This window comes from Carassius auratus, chromosome 47, assembly GCF_003368295.1.
Source record: "Carassius auratus strain Wakin chromosome 47, ASM336829v1, whole genome shotgun sequence".
Lineage (NCBI taxonomy): Eukaryota > Metazoa > Chordata > Actinopteri > Cypriniformes > Cyprinidae > Carassius > Carassius auratus.
Genome location: NC_039289.1, coordinates 7,690,320 through 7,713,909, shown reverse-complemented (window position 1 = coordinate 7,713,909; position 23,590 = coordinate 7,690,320). Strand labels below are relative to the sequence as shown.

General features: G+C 39.2%; 1 protein-coding gene across 1 annotated transcript; it reads right to left on the bottom strand.

Moving 5' to 3' along the window:
• Nucleotides 1–900: 900 nt before the first annotated feature.
• On the bottom strand, nucleotides 901–23,526 carry LOC113064974 (crumbs cell polarity complex component 1). The gene is made up of 13 exons (XM_026236020.1): nucleotides 22,985–23,526; nucleotides 19,705–20,301; nucleotides 18,929–19,124; nucleotides 18,526–18,665; nucleotides 18,113–18,295; nucleotides 15,744–16,673; nucleotides 14,928–15,481; nucleotides 12,011–12,176; nucleotides 10,874–11,792; nucleotides 9,539–9,583; nucleotides 7,944–8,066; nucleotides 7,606–7,732; nucleotides 901–2,384 (listed from the first exon to the last, which is right to left on the bottom strand). The coding sequence occupies exons 1-13, from the start codon at nucleotides 23,067–23,069 to the stop codon at nucleotides 2,166–2,168; spliced, it is 4,284 nt and encodes a 1,427-aa protein (XP_026091805.1). The 5' UTR covers nucleotides 23,070–23,526; the 3' UTR covers nucleotides 901–2,165.
• Between the last annotated feature and the right edge of the window lie 64 nt (nucleotides 23,527–23,590).

The window sequence follows — 23,590 nt, the reverse complement described above, 5'->3', positions numbered from 1 at the left end:
AGGAGGATGTCAGAAAAGTTGTGCGTTTTGCCTAATAACCTGTTTGTAAGTATATGGTTGATGCAAGAAAGACCATCAGCCTGTTCATTACCAATTCATTACCAATACATTGCTTTCTCTGCATATTTTTATTATCTTAACTGTTTTTGATATTTTGTATTTAGAAAACGTACAGTTTGGTTTATCGTTGTCGTCCATGACTTCAAGTGTGCTGTGTGTTTTGAATAACGTCTTGATATTTGTCTTTGGTAATGACTGAAAATTCTGAATAGTTAGAATTTTGCCTTGAAAAGATATTTAACCCCTTTTCTGTCTTACTTACGTATTTGTTTTTAAAGTAGAGATTTAACATTTTATTTAATGTTTAGGATTATTTGAAATCTGATCACAGTTCATATTGCAGCATAGAAACTACCAAGTGTTTTTTTTTCTTTCTTTTTTAAGCTGAACTGTGTAATCTTTTGGGAAACCTGTATGAAAACAGTCATTATTTTTACAATTTCGCTGGGTTACATTAAATTTGAACCAGTTACTGTTCAACAGCTGTTTAAATTTAAACACTACTTGAAACTAGTCACCACATACATTGAGGAAAGTGCTACCCAAAGTCTTTTTTTCTTCTTCTTTCCTGTTTACAAATGCTGTTGTTATTGATGTGCATTTTTGTTGTAAAGTTCTGATATTTTTTGTGACGCTGGGAATTCTTTTACAGATGCATGAGCGCACTTCTTTATAGCGACAAAATACAATGTCAACTTTTGTAACCATGGTACCATTCACATGGTTTTACTTCGTACAATTGTGACGTCCTTAATTTTCCGTCATGTTTTGCTGTTGAATTCTTTTGTAAATTGAGTAACGAGCTGCTGTAGCTGAATCACTGGACTCTTCAAACTCTGCTTCTGAATGTTCAACTCAACGTAACATGCCCTTGTTACACAAAGTCTGTATAGCTGATTTTATTCAATTTACTGTAATGATAAACACCAATCATGCTTCATGTTTGCTGGTACGTACATATGGAATCACCAGGTGATAAGTTCAGTTTGTAAGTTGAAGTGCTTTTGAGTGAATGATGCTGGATGAATTCTGCCGCGTGCTCTCTGTGCAGTTATATCGTTTTCATGCACAAATTAGGTCGGTCTGATGTGTTATAACAGGAACTACTGGTACCAATGTATGCACTATGAACTGTAATAAATAATAAACGTCCATTCAACTCACCTGTGTTTATCCACTGAATGTTCACTTCAGCTTAAAGTATTGCAAAGCATTATAAAAAAACAATAATCAGGTGATCGGTAAAGCTATTGTTTTTAAAATTGACACAAACCATTTGCACAATTTTCTTGACAGAACAACAGCATCAAAGTGTTAATAATTGATCAAAATCAACTGTATTTAAAAAATTTGAGCCTTTTTATTACAGAACTAAAGTGACGACATTTAAAAAAAAAAAAAAAACACAATCCTGAGACTCTTACGCGAAACTTTTACGCATATTCACAGTAAAAATATAAAGAAATCGGAAATACTCGTTAAATGCCCCAAAAGTGTTCGCATACTTATATTTTTTTTTCTGCAAATGTTACTTTTATAATCAAAAATATAAGACCTTGACACGTTCTGACCAGGTTTGTTTAAAAAAAAAAACGAATGAGTTTTTTCCATGTCCTGAACCTATGAAATCACATTGGCCCGACCTCTATAAGCCGTGATTGTTGTGCAGCATTATCTTGATTAAAAACGCTTCACAATACCCCAATAAATAAAACAAAGCTTTTCGGAGGTGTTCATCACATATTATTTTAATCAAGCATCCATTATGAGGAAGATTGTCCAACCAAAATGATAATTTATAAGTCTAATATCTAGCTCAGGGCAACTTCGGTCCTGAAGGGCCACTGTCCTGCAGAGTTTAGCTCCAACTCTAATCAAACACACCTGCCTGTAGCTTTCTAGTGATCTTAAAAAACCTTGATTCACTTGTTCAGGTGTTTGATTGGAGCTAAGCTCAGGACAGTGGCTCTCCAGGAACGAATTTGCCCAGCCCTGAGCTAGCGGATGATAGCTGCCACATGATAAATGAATAAAAAGCTCTACTTCCTTCTTGTAAAACCAACAAGCCACGAACAGCATGACTGACTGAGCACTGGTTGATCGGCTCAGATGAGTCTCTCCATTGGTGGAGGCTGCACGATGTTCCACATCTCCACTCTTGAACCTTCCTTCTCCAGTCGACTGGGGCTGTAAGTGCCCCGGGTGGCCCGTCGGTTCTGCGTGATGACCAAAGCTGTGGCCACGCCAAAAAGAACCAGCAACAGAACCACGGACACCAGGATGATGGACAGCAACAGGTCAGACGACACGTTCTCTGCATTCAGCTGGAGGGAAGGAAGACGGGGCAGAGTTAGCGATGAGAAGTCAGTAAAGTGATATTTTAAATTATAATAGAGTAGTTTTAATTTGACGCTTGACAGCATAATAAAGATGTAGAATCTATATTAAGATGTTAGTCAACACTAATGTGCTTCACATACACACATAGAGATTCTCTTGGCTCAGTCTGTACACTGGCATACTGGAAAATATTTCATAAGGTGAGCTACTCTCTTTAGATTTATTGGTACAGTCATCTGCTCCCAGCTTCCCATTCTGCTTCCTCCATCTGCTACCTCTCTTGACATTTTCACCACAGTCAAACTTGATGCTTAGATTAACTTTTTACTAACATAGATGTTCCACCTTTAAGCTTAATAAAAATGTTTAATACAATAGAGTACATTTTAAACACAACGTATGTTATTTAGACAGTCATGCTCTTTTTTTTACAAATCAGTTGATTAAATGACTCACTTATATGTTCCTAAATATGTCAAATGTTTTGCACCAATTGGTTGAGAGACCTATTCATGTGTTTCATTACTGGATGAATCCGTGTTTTTAAATAAATCAGTTGACCAATGATTCAGTGACTTAATTTCGAGCAATTTGTTTTGTTCCTGAAAACAGTGTTTTTTAAACAAATTGGTTGAATGAATGACTCAATTTTTGTTTTGTTTCTGAATCGATCAGCGTTTTGGAACAGATCGGTTAAAATTAAGGATTTAATGATCAACTTGTATTGTTTTGTCACAAAGAAAAAAAAATGACAGACTTTTATGTGCACGCAAGAAACCATTATTTGGCATATAGAACAATGCACACTGATCCATCTATTGCACCATTAGTCCATTTTGCTATGTCGCTTCTTGGCTTCCACGGACTCGGCATTTCTTTTTTTCAGTACCAGTCATTTTTTATAAACCCTTGAACTTGGCAAATTAGACAATGCACACACCTGTCAGCCTTTTTCGTGTCATGGTTTCTCCACTGCCAGAGAATGTGGACATGCCAGAGAAAATTGGACATTAAGCCTTGATATTATAGGTAATACCAAGCCTAATTTTGACTAAATATATCTCTATTAATTCATGTGCATGCATGCTCTCGTTTTATTCATAGTAAGATGGCAGTGATGTGCAAAGGAATATATAGAATATAATATAAGAAATTGTAATGCGTAAGCATGGCAAAAATAAATTCCCATGAGCATATGAATAGTTTCTTGAGGGCAAAAAAAAAAGTTTGTGTACATGCAAAAGTCTGAATTTATTATTATTTATTTTAGGGTCTCTTTATGTTGTTTCTATGAGAAAATCAATAGACAAACCCCTTATATATATATATATATATATATATATATATATATATATATATATATATATATATATATATATATATATATATATATATATATATATATATATATGACTGTATATGAAGCTAAAATTAATGCTGTAGCATATGACCCATTTTCTACTGAGAAGTTTGGAATTTGAGACTTGAAAAGTAATGAATTATGAAAACGTGTAGGATGCCTGTCACAAGTTTTTGAATGCATCAGAATTTTGGAATTCAGTTAAATATTGGACTTCATGACTCGCTCCTGTTGTTTTGTTTCTGAATATATCAGCATTTTTGAACAAATCCTTTAACCAAACAATTCCAACTCAAACTAATATACAGACACTTGTCGCCATCTACTGACTTAACGAGATGTAACCTTCTGAAAGAATCAAATAAATTATATCAATAATAGTGATTTATTTAATATATATATATGAAGAGTTCAGATGCAAAAGCCTCTAAATGCCGTCTGAAATTGTCTTATAAAATAAGCATTTTTATCAGGCCACTATATTTACGCTCAGTTATTTCACTTTAATTGCATAGAAAAGGGCCTATACATTGCAATTAGATTGAAATTACTGAACCTAAACATAGGAGCATGATAAAAATTCAAATTTAAGATGAAAATTTCAGATGGCATTTAGAGGGTTTTGCATCTGAACTATTCATATATATATATATATATATAAGTACTTATATTTTATTATATTATAATTATACTATAAAAATGATTGTATATAGTGCCTAGATTTAAGAATCAGTGCTTCTTCTCACACATTTTCTACTGCAGAGTAGAAGGACTGATCTTCCCAACCCTGGGCTCCATCTGTTGAAGCAGCAGCGACCGGAGAGAAGCTCACGGCCACAGAAACTGTGAAACCGAGCTCATCTCCTGCTCTGAAGGCGAGGTTTTATGTGTGTGAGAGGAAGCGGGAAAGAAAGAGACAGCTATACTTTCCAGCAGACAAACGACCCTGTCACTGCGATAAGCTTCTCCCGATATATTCCCCCTCGTTCCTCAGACCTGCAGCGATGCACTGCTGAGTTGCATTTCACACAGAACGCCGCTGTGTCTTTCTGCTGGCCAAGCACTATTCTGTCACTCTGAAGACACACACTTTCTCTGCAGACGTGGAGCAGAACCACAGACCCCAGATTCCTCACACTGAGACACATTTATGCCTCAGCGGTCAAAAACACTAGCCCTCAAGAGCTGCGCTTGCTTCCCCGTTGCATCGAGTCTACATAAATGATCTATTTTAACATGTTTTTTTTTTTTTAAATGTATTGCATTAGTAATAGAACTGAAATATTTTCAATCATTTATAGTTAACCTAGATAGTTATCTTGCGAATCAGTTTGTGGCTAACACCTGACAAAACTATAGGGACAATGAATTAAAAGTGAATTAGACGTGAAATAAAAGTGAAACTTTAAGTAGAAAGACTGAAATGTTGTTGTTGTTTTTTCTGTAGTGCTATTTTCAGCAATTCATACCTTTTCATTAAGAGAATCGCTAAGTCTGATTCATTTTAGTGAATCGGTTTCTTTGAATGCTTGCACCGGTTCAATAAAACGATTCACCAATTTATGTAAGTAGCAAGGCTGCCAGTTTATTTTGCAGCAATATGCTTACTTGGTTATGTCCTTCCCAAACTTTTCATAATAAAACAAAGTCATATTCGAGTGAGCATGTGACTGGACAAATTGTTTTTGGAGTACAGGACGAGTCCATAATGTTATTAGTCCTTTTTCCTGAAAGAGGGACTACATTTTAAACGTGTTTTTCTGTTAAAAGTACTTTTATATGAGTACACTAGCAAAAAGATATCTTCAGATTTAAACGAAAAGCCACAAAAGTTTGATTTTGATTTAACGAGTCCTTCAGAAAACAGCAAAGCTCAGAGATGACACTGTGTCGTGTGTTAGCGTGAGATAAGATCCTCTCACCAGCAGAGATCCTGTTAGATTGGATTTAAAGAGTGCAACATGGCTATCTTTAACCTGCACACGGCTCTCAAGGACATCTTCAGTTCAGTCACAGTAAACTTAAACTTTCTCAAAGAAAATCTGACTTGAAATGCATGCAATGCTTTTTTTTTTAGGGTCTGATTTAATCCAAGCAGAGTAAGCATCAAGTGCAAGTATTTATAGTTCAACTAAAGTATTCAACTTCTTCATAAGCTGTTTTACTTTTCAGGACCACCATTACATTAATAGAAGAGACTATATAAATTGCATTTTAATTACTGCATGAAAACATACTTTTGTTAATCTAGAAGGGTGGATGCAGCCAAAATATGTAGTTAAAGAACTCCACTAGTAATACTAGTGTCTGATTCCATGTGAACTGTAAACTAAATAAACTAAATCAATATGATTCTACTGCAATCAGCTGTTTATCCAATGTAAAGCTGTTAGGGCAACTGATGTACTGTAAGTTGCATATGGAAAGAATCCGTTTCAGACTTGCACAGTACACACTTTTGCGTGGTCTCAGTGTCCTATGGTGTCAGGATTACACAGAAGTCAACACAGTGCCGTTGAATCTTTGATGCGTCTGCTGCCTCTGGTTCAGTGGCTCTGTCTATCAAAATCTGCGGCAACATTCTTCAGAACCTGCATGATGTGCCACCGGCACAGTCCCTGGATGTGTGATGACAGCGGAGAGACAGCTAAACACAGCCGACAAAGGACTGACAACAGAATGATGATGGACGGGATGGAGAGAAATGCTTTATTTGAAGACAGTCATCTAAAGACAGGATGTGAGAGACACTGTACACAATCTGGTCATGAACGCTAACAGAGATCAACAGACAGATGAACACATAACACTGGAGACTACTGGAATACTGAGTGTGACATACTATTGGTTTAAAATATAGTGATTTTAAGATACAAAAGAGCCATGAGTTTATCAATATAAACCAGTCTGGAAATTGAAAGGAAAATGATGAATTTAAATACCAAATGAAACCTTAAATGTTATGATATTATTCCATAAACAGAAATAAATGTGTGTTCTATGCTAAAAGCCATTTTAGGTTGTCTACCTTTAAGAAATGCATGCTTTTTAAAATGAAACTAAATAAAAAAAAAAAACGGAACATTTTATTTCCCAGGATTCTTTGAAAAGTTTTCAAATTGGAATGATTAATTATGGAATGGGATTTAAAATCAATCAGTTATTTGTATCGCAAAAATGGTGGGACAAAAAGTATTTTAAAAAAGTAACAACAACTGCAATAAAGGTGCTTTTACATTTCCCATTGTCTGGTTATTTTTCGCAGGCAAAATTAAAAAATGCCCAAAATGTGTAGTTATATATATATATATATATAGGGTATTTTTAGACATATTTTTATGATTCTGCGATTCTCACTAGGACTGAATAAAGTACAGTAAAATATATCTTTTTGGTTTAGAGACAGTCTTGTTTATGAACCCGTGTCATCTTAAGGCACTAAGAGGTTTCACTGAGATGTCGTCTGGCCTGATCCAGTAAATAATGGAGCCCTTGCACCAATTTTTTGCCCAAACTAGCAAATAATACAGAGGTTAACAAATACACGTTTACAAATAAATTTACTTACTTGATACATACTTGAATTACATTTAAATATATATTCATTTCAATCTTATACACCAGCTGTGAAGCAACATTTTGAGTCTGTGTACCATTCCAGCTTATTAAACCTGTGTAGAAACCAATTACACCAGCCCTTTTCCTAGTCTTCACCAAAGACCGGTTTACTCATTGTCACCCCAGTCCACCTCAGGTTCGTCGTCTAAGCGAAGAATGAGGTAGGAGAGAAACTGGAAGAGGTTTTGCCAAAACAAAGCTGCCATGTAAAAGTAAATGTCGCTTACATCGATTTCACAGGTCTCGCCGGCGAAGGTCATTTCACAGACACACTGGAACTTGTTGACCATGTTCTGGCAGTAGCCGCCATTCAAGCAAGGGTTGGATCTACATTCATCGAGATCTAGTTCGCACCTATGTGACAAATGGATATTGGAAACAAACCTTAATATTACTTAAACTTAACATAAACATTTCGGTAAGTGGTGTTATTAATATCTGGTTCTGAATATGAATATTCCATGCATTTTAAAACTGGTTAATGGCATGGCATAATTACTACCCTGACATTCATTAACATGTACATATGAGATCATGTGAACAAAGAAAGATGAGGAATAATCACCAGTGACCCGAAAACCCGGGGAGGCAGTCACACATCATGTTGGTGTCAGAACAGTTCCCCCCGTTGAAACAAGTGTAGTTCTGCTGTTCATCACCGCAGATGGACACCGGGAGCTTGGGCGGTCTGGGGATGGGGAGAAAGAAACATAACAGATGATGAAGAACCCATCCTCTCATCTTAAGAGCCATGTAAGGGGCTCTACCTACTATATCACAACAACCCCCCCCCCCCCCGGCTTTGTCCCGCACAAAAGAGGATTAGCTCACTATTAGAATAATGACATTAACATGTGAATGGACCACTGACCACAAGACAAAAAGAATACAATAAACCGGCGCCATATATGGGGATTACCATACTGCTAATATAGAGACACCTCTATTGTTATTCTGTATAGACCAAGATATGATATGACACATACAGAGCTTTAAGAAAAGAAATGTTACTTATTTTGGTTTTCTTTTACTTTACACAGACAATGTGAAATAAATGATTGCAGGAGAAGAAAGAAAGAAAGAAAGAAAGAAAGAAAGAAAGAAAGAAAGAAAGAAAGATATGAAGAGAAATTAAAGGAAAAATAAAAAAAGGAAGGAAACTAGAAGGAAGAATAAGTAAAGAAAGAAAGATATGGAGAGAAAGTAATGGGATACCAAGGGAGAGAGAAAAAAGAAAGAAAGAAAGAAAGAAAGAAAAAGGGAAAACATGAAGAGAAAGTAAAGGAAAAAGAAAAAAGAAAGGAAGGAAGAAAAAGTAAAGAAATAAAGATATGGAGAGAAAGTGAAGGACAGCAAGAGAGAAAGAAAGAAAGAAATAAAAAGAAAGAGAGAAAAAGAAGGAATGAAGGAAGAAAGAAAATGGAATGAAAGATATGGAGAGAAAGTAAAGGACAGAAATAAATAAATCTAAGAGTAAGGAAGGAATAAAAGAAAAAAGAAAAGGAAAATATGGAAGAAAGAAGGAAAGAAGAAAAAGGGAAAAGATATGAAGAGAAAGTAAAGGAAAAAGAAAAAAGAAAGGAAGGAAGGAAGCAGGAGGGAAGAAAAAGTAAAGAAAGAAAGATATGGAGAGAAAGTAAAGGATACCAAGGGAGAGAGAAAGAAAGAAAGAAAGAAAGAAAGAAAGAAAGAAAGAAAGAAAGAAAGAAAGAAAGAAAGGAATGAACAAAAGAAAAAAAGAAAAATATTGAAAGAAAGAAAGATAAAGGGAAACGATATGAAAGTAAAAGGAAGGAAGCAGGAATGAAGAAAAAGTAAAAAAGGAAAAAATGGAGAGAAAGTAAAGGATACCAAGGGAGAGAGAAAGAAAAAGAAAGAAAGAAAAGATGGAGAGAAAGGTTCAAAAACAAGGGATAGCGAGAAGGAAAGTAGTGAGAAGGGAAGGAAGAATGAAGGAAAGAAAGAAGAAGTAGAGAGACTAAAAGGAAAAAGGAAAATGGGGAATAAAATTTGAAGGAAGTGAGGAAAGCAAGAAAATGGGGATAGTAAAAAAGGAAGGACAAGGAAGGAAAGGAAGAAGAAATGAAGGAAGAAAATAATGAGAAAAATATAAAAAAGAAGATAAATCTAAAAACAAATCAATAGTAAATCGGCACTTACACTCTCCTGACAACTACGTACCACGGAGCCTCTTCAGTCGGAGTGCTGTTGTGAGACAAAGGGAACAGGAAAGAGACAAACAAACAGCAAGTGTCATTCATTTTCCGAAGCAGCAAAACTTTACACCAAAGACCTCTCTAACTCTGCAGTGGGGAAAAGATAGATCTATTATGTCTCCCGGCTGCCTGCAAGGCAGTTTCAAAGGAGTGCTATGAAGCAGTCTGGCAACAAAACATGTTTATGAGATAAATGGCTGCAGACTTGCCTTAGATGCCACCCTGAAGGCCTACCACAACCACTGGAGGATGGCCACTCTCGACAGAGACTATTATTACCATTACTGCTTTCAAATGACACGCATGGCAGCAGACACGTCTCTGCTAGCATAAACAACACCATAAAAGCAATTATATGATTTGCATTACCTTCATAACAAATCAGTCTCTTAGCGATCTTGATTCATTCAGGTTGCTTTCTTTCTTTCTTTTTGATGGGAATCACTGTTTGAGGTTTGTGGCCTGTTTCCATGTACAAAGTCTGAGTTTCTGTTTTGCATTCTCTTTCCTTTTGAAAAGTGGAGTAGCGTCTTGAGCTACGGCTTTTTAACACCAGGTTGATTTCATATCTAAATGCAAGTCTCTTCTTGACTTGGTTCAGTGTTTTGCAGAAGGGACAAACCCTATTCCTTACAGACGTATGTGAATTGCCTTGGTTAAGAAGCTTTAAATCAGGCCTCTGTGTGCACATAGCCTCCACAAAATCTGCTAAAGTTAGAATAAACTCTTTAATTGAAAGAGGCAGTGTTTTCCTCACAAAACCCAATGCTAGGGTGTTTTCAGTCAAAGTCAGAAGAGCTCACCCTCATTTTTGGTCCCTAGATATGCCTCGGGTTCCTCTTTTATGGTAAGCCTATGACATTTTTTTCAACTGTTTAATTGCTCACCCATCTAGTCCAGGTGCTTTGACAAGAAACCAACATTTCTTCAACCACATGATTTGAGGGATCACTCATGTTTGTATCACAACAGGGGAGCAATGGAACCAGTTACAAGCCAATGTTTAATACTTAGGGTTAGGACAGGATTCCATAAATCTGGCACTGGAGGGCCACTACCCTGTAGAGTTGAGCTCCAAGCTTAATTAAAAACATCAGAGCAAGCTAAAGAATACCTTCCCAATTTTAGGTGGTTTGATTTGAGCTGCAAGCTAATGGCCTTCCGAGTCAGATTTGAGGAACCCTGAGCTTAGGGTTTACTCAAAAACCAAAGTATCACCAGTAGTAGTAATGAACAAGTCAACTAGTCAACTGCATGACAAACATTAGAAAATACTCACTTGCAATATTGCCCAGTAAACCTATCGGGACAGAGGCAGGAATAGTTGTTGAAGCCATGCAAGCAGGTCCCGCCGTTAGCACACTTGTGACCGGCACATAAGTCCACTTTAACCTCACAGTTGGTGCCGGTGTAGCCACTCTCACATGTGCAGCTGTATGAAAGGTCCTGCACACTGCAGTATCCGTGTTGACAGGGGTTGGAGGCACATGTGTTTGTATTCAGCTCGCAGCGATCACCGCCCCAGCCAGGTAGACAGAAGCATTGGACAAGGTTGAAGTGATCGTCACAGATTCCCCCGTGCAAGCAGGGGTTGGGTTCACACACCACCTCACCAACACAGCCAGTTTGGACAGGTTCCTGCGATACCTTATTGAACTTCTCTTCCTGTGTACGTGGGAATCTCACCTCGGCAGGACTATAATATGGAAGCACAATACCACCGATTTCAACATTACTCAGACAACTAATCAGATTCCATCCAGACTCTGGACCAAGTCCTCCTAGAAGGATATCGACACCTTCTCGAAGGAAGTCTAGATTTCCGGTCATGGAGTCAGATGTAGTAGGCTCGTCCTTTTCATCAAGAGGGACCATGATCCACTGGGAGCTGTTAGCCCAGGGACTGGCCATTAACAGCTCTACTGCATGCCACTCTCCATCGGCCACTGGCCTTGGGCTGCGCAGAGTTACCGGTGTCAAAGTTGACGAGGAAGAAGGTCCACTTAGAAGTTCTAGCATCAGAAAGCCATCTTGAATGGATACCGTAACAAAGTCAGACTCACTCTCTGCATGTAACACTGCCGCATTGCGTTTACGTGTTCGGATACTGAAAACAATGCTTGTCAGGTGGCGGGAGATCAGCCCATTCCCATGGTATACAAGAGTGGTGTTGTCTTGAAAAGTGACATTAGAAATGCCTATGTAAAACAAAGGCAGACATAGTTTATGTAAAACTTGATAATCAAGACGTATTCACGAAACAATCTTAATTAAAGTCTGCTACATGCTCTCAGCAAATCTATTTCCTGACCCTATTCTGCGACTTAAATCAGGAAGGGTATTTATCCAAATATTATTTAATGATTTTTGAATACTGTGTTTTATACTTCTGAGGTCAGACTTCTAAAATACTCACATTCATAGCCCTGGTTGAGGGTCCGGCATGTTGCTTGTGGTGGGCAGGGGGTGAGCTCACACCAACTCACCTCCTCACAGTGCTGCCCTGCTGTGCTAGGAGGGCATCTGCATGTGAAGTCGTCCCATAGAGAGAAGCACATGCCACCATTCTGGCAAGGGTTTTTCTGGAATGGAAAGACAAAAATGACACATACAAACTGTCAATTAAATGCTTTACAAAATATATTTATTCAATATTATAAAAAAAATAAGATAAGGTTTAGAAGTATTAAGATCAAGTGTTTGGAATTAGGAATAGCTCCACTGGTTAAAACTACTGTTAAGCCACAATTGTCAAGCGACACTCTAGTTAGCTACATGGCTAGTTGCTAATAAAAGGCAGCTAACTACATTTAATCTATATCGGGGAACAATGTGTTTATAAATACTATCATATGATAGAATTCCTGCAAACACCACACCATTTTATACATTATCATTTATACAGTGATGAATCGCAGCACTTAGGGACTTAGGGGTGGTGAAATGCTATTTCATGCATACTGAGTTTTTTACACTGTTAAAGAGTTGGATTCCCATGCTAAACATGGACAAAGTTTCAAAAATTAAAGGGGGGGTGAAATGCTCGTTTTCACTCAATATCCTGTTAATCTTGAGTACCTATAGAGTAGTACTGCATCCTTCATAACTCCAAAAAGTCTTTATTTTTATTATATTTATAAGAGAAAAATAGTCTGTACCGATTTTTCCCAGAAAAACACGAGCGCCTAGAGGCGTGACGTGTGGGCGGAGCTAAAGAATCACGAGCGCCAGTAGGCTTTTGCTTTGATAGCGTTTGGAAGATGTGACACAGATCCAGAGGCTGAAATTTAACAAGAGCAGCATCAGCAAATGCGTCTCTATGTGGTATGTACTGAAACCTTATATATTTGCTTAGCGGTTTTGGAAAATGACTAAGTTCCACTTTATGTTGTTTTTTTTTTTGTTTTTTTTTTAAGATGTACATGTGGAAAGTGAAGTTTGATGACAACATCACATGTTGTTTACTTGATGTGCTTAGGCACTGATAGCTAAGTCAACAACACTGAGATATTTGAAGCAGTTTTACTCACCGCATGCGGTTCCAACACACGATCGTGACCCTTTTTCGTTGGGACTGCATTATCCTTAAGAAATTAACGATGTGCAATCCGAAATGCAGGGAATAAAACAAAAACACTTGCACAACTCCGTTGATGCTCTGTAAAAATAAACTCCATCCACTGGTCCCTTAATGCTGTTTCTCTTTTGGTAATCTGTGCAGGGTTGTCTTGCCCTGGCAACCAAAAACACACTCCTTTTGTGACATTTCGCGACGCTCTCGCTCTTATCAGGCTGTGCTCAGCTTCTCAGTGCTCTGCTATACGGGAGCGCGCGCTCTTCCGGCAGAAGTGCCTTAGGACCCATATAAGGAAATTCCGCTTCATCTAACGTCACACAGAGCCATACTCGAAAAAAACTTTCTGAAACTTGTGACAAACCGGAAGAGGTTTTTTTGGAACAAAAATACTCCTTCAAACGTACAACTTAATTTTTGAAACTTTGTCCATGTTTAGCATGGGAATCCAACTCTTTAACAGTGTAAAAAACTCAGTATGCATGAAATAGCATTTCACCCCCCCACTTTAATTTGTTCGTTTGAAGGAGTATTTTTGTTCCAAAAAAACCTCTTCCGGTTTGTCGCAAGTTTCGGAAAGTTTTTTTCGAGTATGGCTCTGTGTGATGTTAGATGGAGCGGAATTTCCTTATATGGGTCCTAGGGCAAGTCTGCCGGAAGAGCGCGCGCTCCCGTATAGCGAGGCTGAGCACAGACATTTCACTGATCAGAGCGATTCACTTATCAGAGCGAGAGCGTCTCGAAAAGTCACAAAAGAAGTGTGTTTTTGGTTGCCAGGGCAAGACAACCCTGCACAGATTACCAAAAGAGAAACAGCATTAAGGGACCAGTGGATGGAGTTTATTTTTACAGAGCATCAACGGAGTTGTGCAAGTGTTTTTGTTTGTTCCCTGCATTTCGAAGATGCTTGTTTACAAGGCCCAGTTTGACGACGGATTTGAACATTGTTTATTTCTTAAGGATAATGCGATCGTGTGTTGGAACCGCATGCGGTAAGTAAAACTGCTTCAAATATCTCTGTGTTGTGAACTTAGCTATCGGTGCGTGGGCACATCAAGTAAACAACATGCGATGTTGTCATCAAACTGCACTTTCCACATGTACAGCTTAAAAAAATAAATAAATAAAAAAGACGACATAAAGTGGAACTTAGTCATTTTCCAAAACCGCTAAGCAAATATATACAGTTTCAGTACATACCACATAGAGACGCATTTGCTGATGCTGCTCTTGTTAAATTTCAGCCTCTGGATCTGTGTCACAGCTTCCAAACGCGAAAGCCTACTGGCACTCGTGATTCTTTAGCTCCGCCCACACGCCACGCCTCTAGGCGCTCGTGTTTTTCCGGGAAAAATCGGTCCTGACTATTTTTCTCTTATAAATATAATAAAAATAAAGACTTTTTGGAGTTATGAAGGATGCAGTACTACTCTATAGGTACTCAAGATTAACAGGAGATTGAGTGAAAACGAGCATTTCACCCCCCCCCCACCCTTTAAATGTTTAATCATTTATTTTATTATTGAATCAAATCAGATTTAAAAAAAATATATTGAATCTGGCAAGTGTTTAGATTAGTTTCTTGATTAACATGACCAAAGTCATGAATGTTAACATTCATCTAGGCCAAAGAGGATAAATGTCAAGTGAGATAAGTGGGTTTTGTCTATATAGCTGCCAGATCTGGCTAACCTAATCATTGACGTGTTGCAGTTAAGAGCTCATGACACTTGGAGGCTCACGAAACATTGTAACTTACAGAGCAAGAGTCATCACTGGTGCAGCCTGCGGTAATGTCCACCATGCGGTCAGGTCTGTATGACAACACAGAAGCATCAAGTGGGAAGAATTCTAGCTTCCTCCCATTGAGCTGCAAGTCTTGTAAGCACCCTTTAAAATAGCCACCGAAGGCTGATGTCTCTTGCCCATCAAGCAGTCCGCCAACATAGACCACATCCTCAAACTGAACGGAAACAGGTTGAACATTCATTGCACCTAATTCGTGATCTGACTCCTGCAGAGTCATCGTGCCCTCCTTAATGGTGATGCTGACAAAATGGATCTCACCATCATTAACCACAGTTCTACCCATTAAAGTCGTCAAGTTGTTGACTTGTACTATGAGTTTTCCCTTTTCCAGCCACATCTGCAAGTACTCAGTGGTGCTGTTGGCAAACAGTACCAAAAGACCAGACTCCTTCCGTGTACGCAAGAACATGGATAGATAAAGTGCGTCTGTTTCCAGTTGTTCGGTGATGGTGAAGACAGCGTAGCTTGCAGAGTCTTCCTGGCCAAATCTCGCAGTGATGTACTCTGTATGAGATAGAGAAGACATACAACTCTCAAAGAGTTTCTAGAACTATTATACTTTTTCTATTGCAACTTGGAGCTTTAAAAAAAAACATAAAGCACCCCCCAAGGTTTATCCTGTGATCTTTTACATTTATTGCTAAGCTATCAATGTCTCTACATCTACACATATACAGAGTATTTCTGTTTTGCTTTAAAAAAAACACCACACTGATATTTCCAGTGTAGACAAGATTTATGGGAGGTCAGTCCCTGGTGTTCTTACCCTCAGCACAGTTTTGTCCCACATACGGTCGCAGACATGAGCACTGGTAACCTTGCCAAAGGTTAACACACCTTCCACGGTTCTCGCATGGACCGGAAAGGCATCTGTCATGATGGCTACAGCCTTGCAGGACATTTACTACTGAGCTGCTCAACCAATCCTCCGGTACCATCAGCTGCGAGTCCACAAACAAGTCTCTCATGCAGCCAATGAATGAGCCAGAGCCCCCTCCTTCATTCGAGCCTCCAACAAAGGTGCTTTGCAGGGCTGACTCCAGCTCAAGGGCACCGATCTCCACTTGGGCTGTTGCACCACAGTTATCTCCATCCTGGCATGGCTCCAGTAGTTGTAGCAGCAGGGTACCCTCGCCAAGCACGGCCTCTACCGTGTGCCATTCGCCATCAGATACATCCTTAGGCAGTGTCAGAGTCCAGCTGGTTGAGTCTGGCTGGGGGTCACTCCTAAGATCAAGAAGCAGGTGTGTCTCCTGCAGCTCCAGGCTTAGGGTGACCCCTTCGCTGCCCCTCCGAAAGAGCACTGTGTTCTTCAGTACTGTGCGAAAGCTTAGCGTGATATTAAAATATGCTTCCGCACCCAGCAGCGGGGTCTGCAGGTGCAGGAATCCTCCAACTGTCTCGAAGGAGAATACGGTGGGTGTCTGGCAGTAAGAACCGGTGGAGCCCGGCTGACAGATGCAACTGTAGCCATGTACACCTTGGCTCAGGAAGGGCATGCAGGCCGCCCCATTCTGGCACTCGTGGCCCTCGCAACCCACCAGGGGCTCACTACAATTGCGTCCACCATAGAGAACTCCCTCTTGGCTTTCAGACAGGCAGATGCACTTGTAGCTGCCCAGGAAGTCTTCACATGTGGCTCTGTTGTGACACGGGTTGGTTGTACAAGCAGTAGTATTTTGCTCGCACAAGGCACCTAAAAGGGGGAATCCCAGAGTGGATTTTAGTTCCGTACAAATAAACATTTAACAAACCCAAGAATGAACTTTTCTCACTGCAGTTATAAAACAAGTTCTTATTGTTTTTATAAGAGTTTATCCTTAAAACTATTTGCTAAAATTGTGCCAATTTTGTGTCTGTGGGGGATAGCATGAGTATGTTTTAGTCTATTATCCCTTAGGACAACAAATATACAAAGCTAGTTGCATAACACTCATGCAACTTCATACCTGTATGACTGCCAACTGAGTTTTCTTATTGTTATTGTTACAATTTTCACTGAATGAGAATTTAGTTACTGAATAAGTTTAAAATGCCTGGATAAAACATTAAGGAGCTGTGAATAATGCATCATGGAAACTGTGAACAGAAAAAAAGAAAAAAGAAAACGTAGCTACACTGATGACCTAAAGTCATTGCAAGTTCATCGTATGTTTAAACAGAAAGACTTTCCACTAGCATTGGTTTTTAATTTTCCTCCAGCACAACTAATTTCACCACCGAATTCACACTGAGAGGGATCAACACAACCAAAATGCCATTAAAAAAAGATCTGAAATCTTAAAAAAAATTTTTTGAAAATGTACCTGACATGAGCAACAGTACACTCCAAATCCAAACTAAAGCTTCCATGGCATTAGAAGTCTACCATTCAGCTGCCACACATCAGTTCAGTCACACTGCTTTTTGATGGGTCCATCTATAGCAAAGGCCATCCTAACAGACAGCCATCGGTGTACATTCGTTCCTTCAAGAAAAACTGTGGACTGCAACACTAGGCCCCCATCAAAGCCAGCTCCCGGGGGATTAGCTTAATGCAACCTAAGCATCTTACAATGCGAAGCCCAATTATAGCCTCCGCCTCTGAACATCAGGTTACCAGCTCAGGACATGACTCAGAGAGACAGACACTTCTGTATAATCCAAAAATGTAAAATTGTTGTAATTTTAGGTCCAGTAGAGTGAATTTATGCTGGAAGATGTGTTGTATAATGCATGATTTGGTTTCCATTATGCAAACTGGATAGAAACCCAAGACAGTTCTGATGTTGCTTATCATATGCTCATTACAGGCAACATTTTGCCCAGAATTTAACCAGGCATTAAAACAGTTAGGATTTATTGATTCTCTGACTCAGCTGTCCATGGGTTATTGATTTTTAAAGACTTTAGAGCCTACAGTGACCTGTTGATCTACTTGAGACAGTACTGGATTTTTAACCTTATCCTTATTTAAACTATTTCTTTCAAAACCGTCTGATTTAGGGACATAGGATTAAATAATCTTATATCTGACACCAATTTCCTGGCACAGGGTGTAGAAAGACTGTCTTGATCCTAAATTTAAACAGTTCGATATTCCATAAATATAAGTGTGAAACAAAAGCATAAATGAGTTTGTGAGTCTACAGATACCTGAAAATCGTGGTGGACACTTGCAGATGAAGCCGGAAGCATGCCTGGGGTTGTAATGAGTAGGAAGCAGAGACTCTTTGCCATAAAGAGGTTTCCAAGAGAACTCAATGCAAGTGCCTTGATTCACACAGGGACTGCTATCACACTCACTGACGTCTGTCTCACAGTTACGACCCTTGAAACCTGCCACACAGAAATCAGAGACAGCCTAATGAAGTTTAGTGTCCTAGTTTGCCAAGATTATTTAAACCCATTACGATTTCATTATTAATACATATACCGATCATGTGCATAACCGCCCTTTTTTTTTATATATATAAATAAGTACACCAGATTCACCATATTTCATTCTAAGTTCAGTCTATTAATTCCATTACATTGCATTTTACACAAGTGAGCTCTATAGAAGTCACCTGGCCAGCAGTTGCAGGTGTAGTTGCCATTTCCATCCTCACAGAGGGCCCCGTTGAGGCAGGGTTGAGCCCAGCAGGGAGGAGGCGGGATCTCACAGTGAACACCAGTGAAGTTAGTTCGTGAGCAGTCACAGCGGTAGCTGCAAAATTATTTCAGAATAAATATGCATATAGGTTATTTAATTTTTGGTATACTCATTTTTTGAGTATATTCACAGAATTATTCAGTATATGTTTAGACTCAGCAATAAAGTGCATGTGATTTACACCTACTTTCTGTGTGGTGAGGCAGAGACTAATTTTATTATTTCATTTACAGTTGAATTTGATGAGGCAATTTTAGGATAGATTCGTTGAAAAGTGTCCGTTCTGTCCTAACATGGAAATATATTGTACCTCGTACCTGTTTATTTCATCCACACACAGAGCCCCATTTTGGCATGGCTGGTCGCTGCATTCATCGATGTTGGTTTCACAGCGCTCCCCCTGGAAGCCCGCCAGGCAGGTGCAGGAGAAGCCATTGATGTGGTCATGGCAACTGCCGCCGTGGAGACAAGGCTGTGATTGACACTCATCAATCTGAACCTCACAGCTGCTACCTGGAACATCAGAGACACGGGTGTTGAGTGCAGAGATGCCAATCCGCTTTTTGTCCAGATCTCTGCATGGTTTATTACACGTGCCATCTGGACAGGCCTCATCCTGGATCACACAGACTCGAACTGGAAGCTCCCAGTCTGTGTTTACCCACAGCTTTTCCTTCACTCAATCAAAAATGTTTTTTAAGCAGATTTTGAATCATGAATTTTCACACCGTGTAAGTTATAAGAGATTGGGACTTGCAGCACAGAAGGAAGTTGTTAAAAGTTTAATTAGTGCTTGATTTCTTTTGCAAACACCTACTTCAAAATCTTTTTTTTTTTTGTGAATTCTAAGACAAAATAAGATTCTAGTAAAATAAGTTTAAACATAATAACTTCTCAAACTTCTTCTAAATTAAAATAGATCTTTGCATGTGTAGTCTTCCATAAGAGAATGTTAGGATGTTCTCCAGGATTGCATTTCAGGCTGCGACTCCATCATTCAGCCACTAGATGGCAGTGCTTGCATTTGGCACTACTCAAGACATTCCACATGTCAGTCTAACAGGTGAGTCTGACCCTCGCTCGCTTCACTTACCCGTGTATCCTGGCCTGCAGAGACAGATGAAGTGCCCTATCTTGTCTTGACAGGTGGCTCCGTTCCTGCAGGGCCACGACACGCACTCATTCACCTCGATCTCGCAGTGTTTACCCTGGAATCCCGGCACGCAGAAGCAGGTGGGGCCTTCCCTTCTGCTGCGGCAGATGGCACGGTTATGGCAGGGGTTGGGGGAGCAATGGTCTACCTTTTTCTCACAAAAACTCCCGGTGTAACCCTCCTCACAGATGCATGCATACCCCGGGTTCCTGTCTTGCACTGCTAGACATTGGGCACTGTCCCCACACAGCCCCTGAGCGCAGAGCTGGGCACTGGAATGACAGTCCTGCTCCAACAAGCCGGGCTCACACTGACAAACTAGTTCCCCCAGGTGGGCACCGGTGGGCTGACACGTCGCATTGCCCTGGCAGATGGACAGTTGGCAGAGCGCACTGGAAGAATCGCAACGCGTGCCGGGCAGGACTGGGGCAGGCCACTGACACTGGCACAGGAAGTCAGATGGGGCTTCCCTGCACTCTGCCCTGTTTTGGCAGGGCTCGTCTAGGCAGAGCGTTGAGGTCTGGAGAAGTGTTAAACCTATAAAGATTTGCAAAAAACAAAACAAAAAAAAACACTCATTCGTGTTGAAAGTTTTCCCTGCTTCCCCTAGTGCACATGGGACAAAATACAGAAACAGTAACAGAGGCTTCCCAAACCTCGCCTGATGCAATTGTGAGAAAAGTGCATACTTGGAATTGAAAATCCTGCTAAAGCGTATTGTTCTGCAATGCAGAAGCAGACTTTTTTTCTGAGAATGAGCAAGGTTCATTAGGTACTATAGGTACATACCTAGAAGGATAACAAGTGCAGTAAATACTAAATAGTAAAGCTTTTTATGCTGAAAAACCAGTGTTTATGATTACAAAAATTAAATAAAAGTGACCCTGGACCATAAATCCAGTCTTAAGTGTCAAATAGAGATGCATGCATTATCTGAAAGCTGATAAGCTTTCCATTAACGTATTGTTTGTAAGGACCTGACAATATTTGGCTGAGATACAACTATTTGAATATCTGAAATCTGATAAAGATCTAAATATTGAGAAAATCGCCTTTAAAGTTGTCCAAATGAAGTTTTAATGATCTGGCAGGAAGTAAAATTCATTAATGTTGACCCCTACAATGTATTTTTGGCTAATGCTAAAAATACACCCCAGCAACTTCAGAATGGTTTTGTGGTCCAGTGTCACAAATACCATGATAACAAATACCATTTTGCAATATAAACAATACACACTGTTTTAAAGTAAACTGACAAAAAATGATGATGCTGACGTTTATAATATCCTCATATCTTCTGCTTACAGTTGCATTGAGCAGATTAGAGCTGGAAAATATAGTGACAAAATAAAAAGGCAATTGAACTTTGCTTTATAATCTAGTTTGGATGCAAACTCTTGGCAAGAATCCATAGCCTTTCAACCTATATGCCATTTGAGCTCATACCAAAACACAGGTGCTTGACACACGCTCACTGGAAAGATTCATGTCTGTAAGCACAGAAATTGCACACTTCCCCTTAAATTCTCCTCTAAAAGTTTACTAGTGAAAGTATAAAAACCTGATTTTTCTTCCGAACCACTGATGTCATATGGACTATTTCAACAATGTCCAATGTGTCAGATGCACTGCTGTCTACGCAGGTTCAGAAAGCTCTCAGATGTGTCACAATACGAAAGAAAGAGATCTGTTTCTTTCAGATAATTGCAAAACTCAACCTCTGTTGCACAAGATAAACCTAAACCGGCTGCGTGCTAAAGTTCTGGCCAACGTCTTACCATTTAAAGATATGAGAAAGTATTTAACATTAAAAAACTGCCACACTTCAGCTTCAGTTTATGCATATACCAACCTGACTGTTCAGACCTACACATGCACCGCAGGTCTGGATAGCTTAAGATAAAGCACATGTAAATAAAAGCCTCTAGCTGTATTCAGCTGGCCATTCTCAGAAATGCCAGATGGAACAATGCGCTCTTATCTATCCAAAAAAAAAAACGGCTTAACCTCTGTGACAGCCCTATTCAAGACACTCGCAGCACAAGGCCGTTTGCAAACTTTGGAGTCGCAGCAAAGCATCAAATTATGTCCCCATAGCAACGAATTCCACACGTCCAGCTTTCTTTTGCAGTTGTTGCTATGAAAACCACCAATAGACATAAGTCAGTCATTAAGGGGTGTCTACAAACCCCATTCAAACCCTGCAGTCTGCAGTGTCTTTTTTTATTTCAGCCTGTGCATTGAGACAAAGGCTAATAGTGCAAGCAATCATGAGCGCAATTTGGCAATGTTGTTATCAGGATTGCCTCTCATTCAAATTCAGGGGCCTTCGAGAGGAAATGCTTATAGGAATTAGCTGATATAGGTTTAAGGCATGAAATTCAAGAATTTAGGATATTAAAAAAGCTATGCAGTCTATAACGTTTGAGTGTGTTAATCTCACCGCATTTCTTATGTTGATATTTGAACATGTTCACCAGTTGGGACCTGACTTGTCTGTTTTGGGGGATTTCAGTAAAATCAGCTTATAGGAAGTCTAGACTAGTGCTCAGCATGAGCCCACACACATCCCGAAAACACAAGGATGTCAAACCATATGTTCATATAAACAGCAACCACTCTATAATTCTCCTAAGATAATGCAAAGCATCAAACGCAAATGTTATACTATGGTAAAACTGCGCACATTTAAATGCCATTTTCGCTTGTGATGAAAGCGAACCCCAATCCTTTTAAATGTGCATAGAGTCCAGAAAATGAAAAGTGCAGCCCTGTTTCTAAAAAGTGTCTCTGATGCAAAGCCTTTTATGTTCTTAAGTGCCACTGCGGTATACCCACGATACCCCTGGACACACTCATGCAGAGCTGTTTCAAAGCAAAAGGGAATAATATCAAGGCTCTTCCATCCATAAAAGAACATTTGCATTTAGTAAATACACACACACACACACACACACACAGAAACCATCAAGTAAAGTGTTTGATTTTACACTTTTAAAAATCACCTGAATAAACACTATGCACAAAAAATGTAGTTGCAGGTCAATATGAATTAATACTTAAAATTTTACTAAAACAAACAAAAAAATTATAATACAAATAAATAATAATAATATGTCTTACATGTGTAAATCTCTGATCTATGACACTAGAACACTAACCGACAATTTGACTAACAATTATGTCATTACTGCATAAAGCAACAGGTTGGACTACTTACTTTCTGTCCACTGCAGAAGAAGAAACAAGACACATGTGACTAATCGGAGCCACATCGAACCCAAAACCGTAAGATCCATATCCATACTTGGATGTCATTGTGATAGGTGGCAAGCCGGCATGATCACGGTGTGTTACTCAAGCATCCTCCAGTGTGTCTGTCTGTGTTTTGAGTCTTAGCGTGCTCTGATTCACATGTGCACCAATGAGGCGCATCTCTCCGAGTCCTCAATGCAAAGAGGCCTCTGGGGATTGGTGAGGACTTGAACAGAGAGGGGCCATCAAACATGCCGTCTGAATAATAATTAGAAGGGGATGATAACATTGGATATTAAATAAGGAGCAGCAGACAAAATGCTGCTATGCAGTACTTTTCAACCTCTTGCAATCACGGCCTTCCATCCACTCTAGTCTAATGACTCTCTTAAAAGGCTCTTAAGGTTAATTTAATGCAAAACAGAAAATGCCATCTGCAAGGATTCATGGGTAAGAGTGTGCACTGCTCATTTGTCTTCCAAGCCATGAACATTGTGCACTGGATAATCTGTCTTTTCTTAGTTTTTATCTGTGGTTATTAATAATTTTCCACCTTCTAAAAAAAAATAAA

Bases quoted from the DNA above. Each gene is read 5' to 3' on its own strand.
- LOC113064974 (XM_026236020.1), bottom strand. From the start codon at position 23,069: ATGGATATGGATCTTACGGTTTTGGGTTCGATGTGGCTCCGATTAGTC. The intron at 16,674-18,112 runs GTATCTGTAGAC...TCCCCCTTTTAG, and splicing joins GTGTCCACCACGATTTTCAG to GTGCCTTGTGCGAGCAAAAT. The intron at 7,733-7,943 runs GTGATTATTCCT...TTTGTCACATAG, and splicing joins CCCGGGTTTTCGGGTCACTG to GTGCGAACTAGATCTCGATG.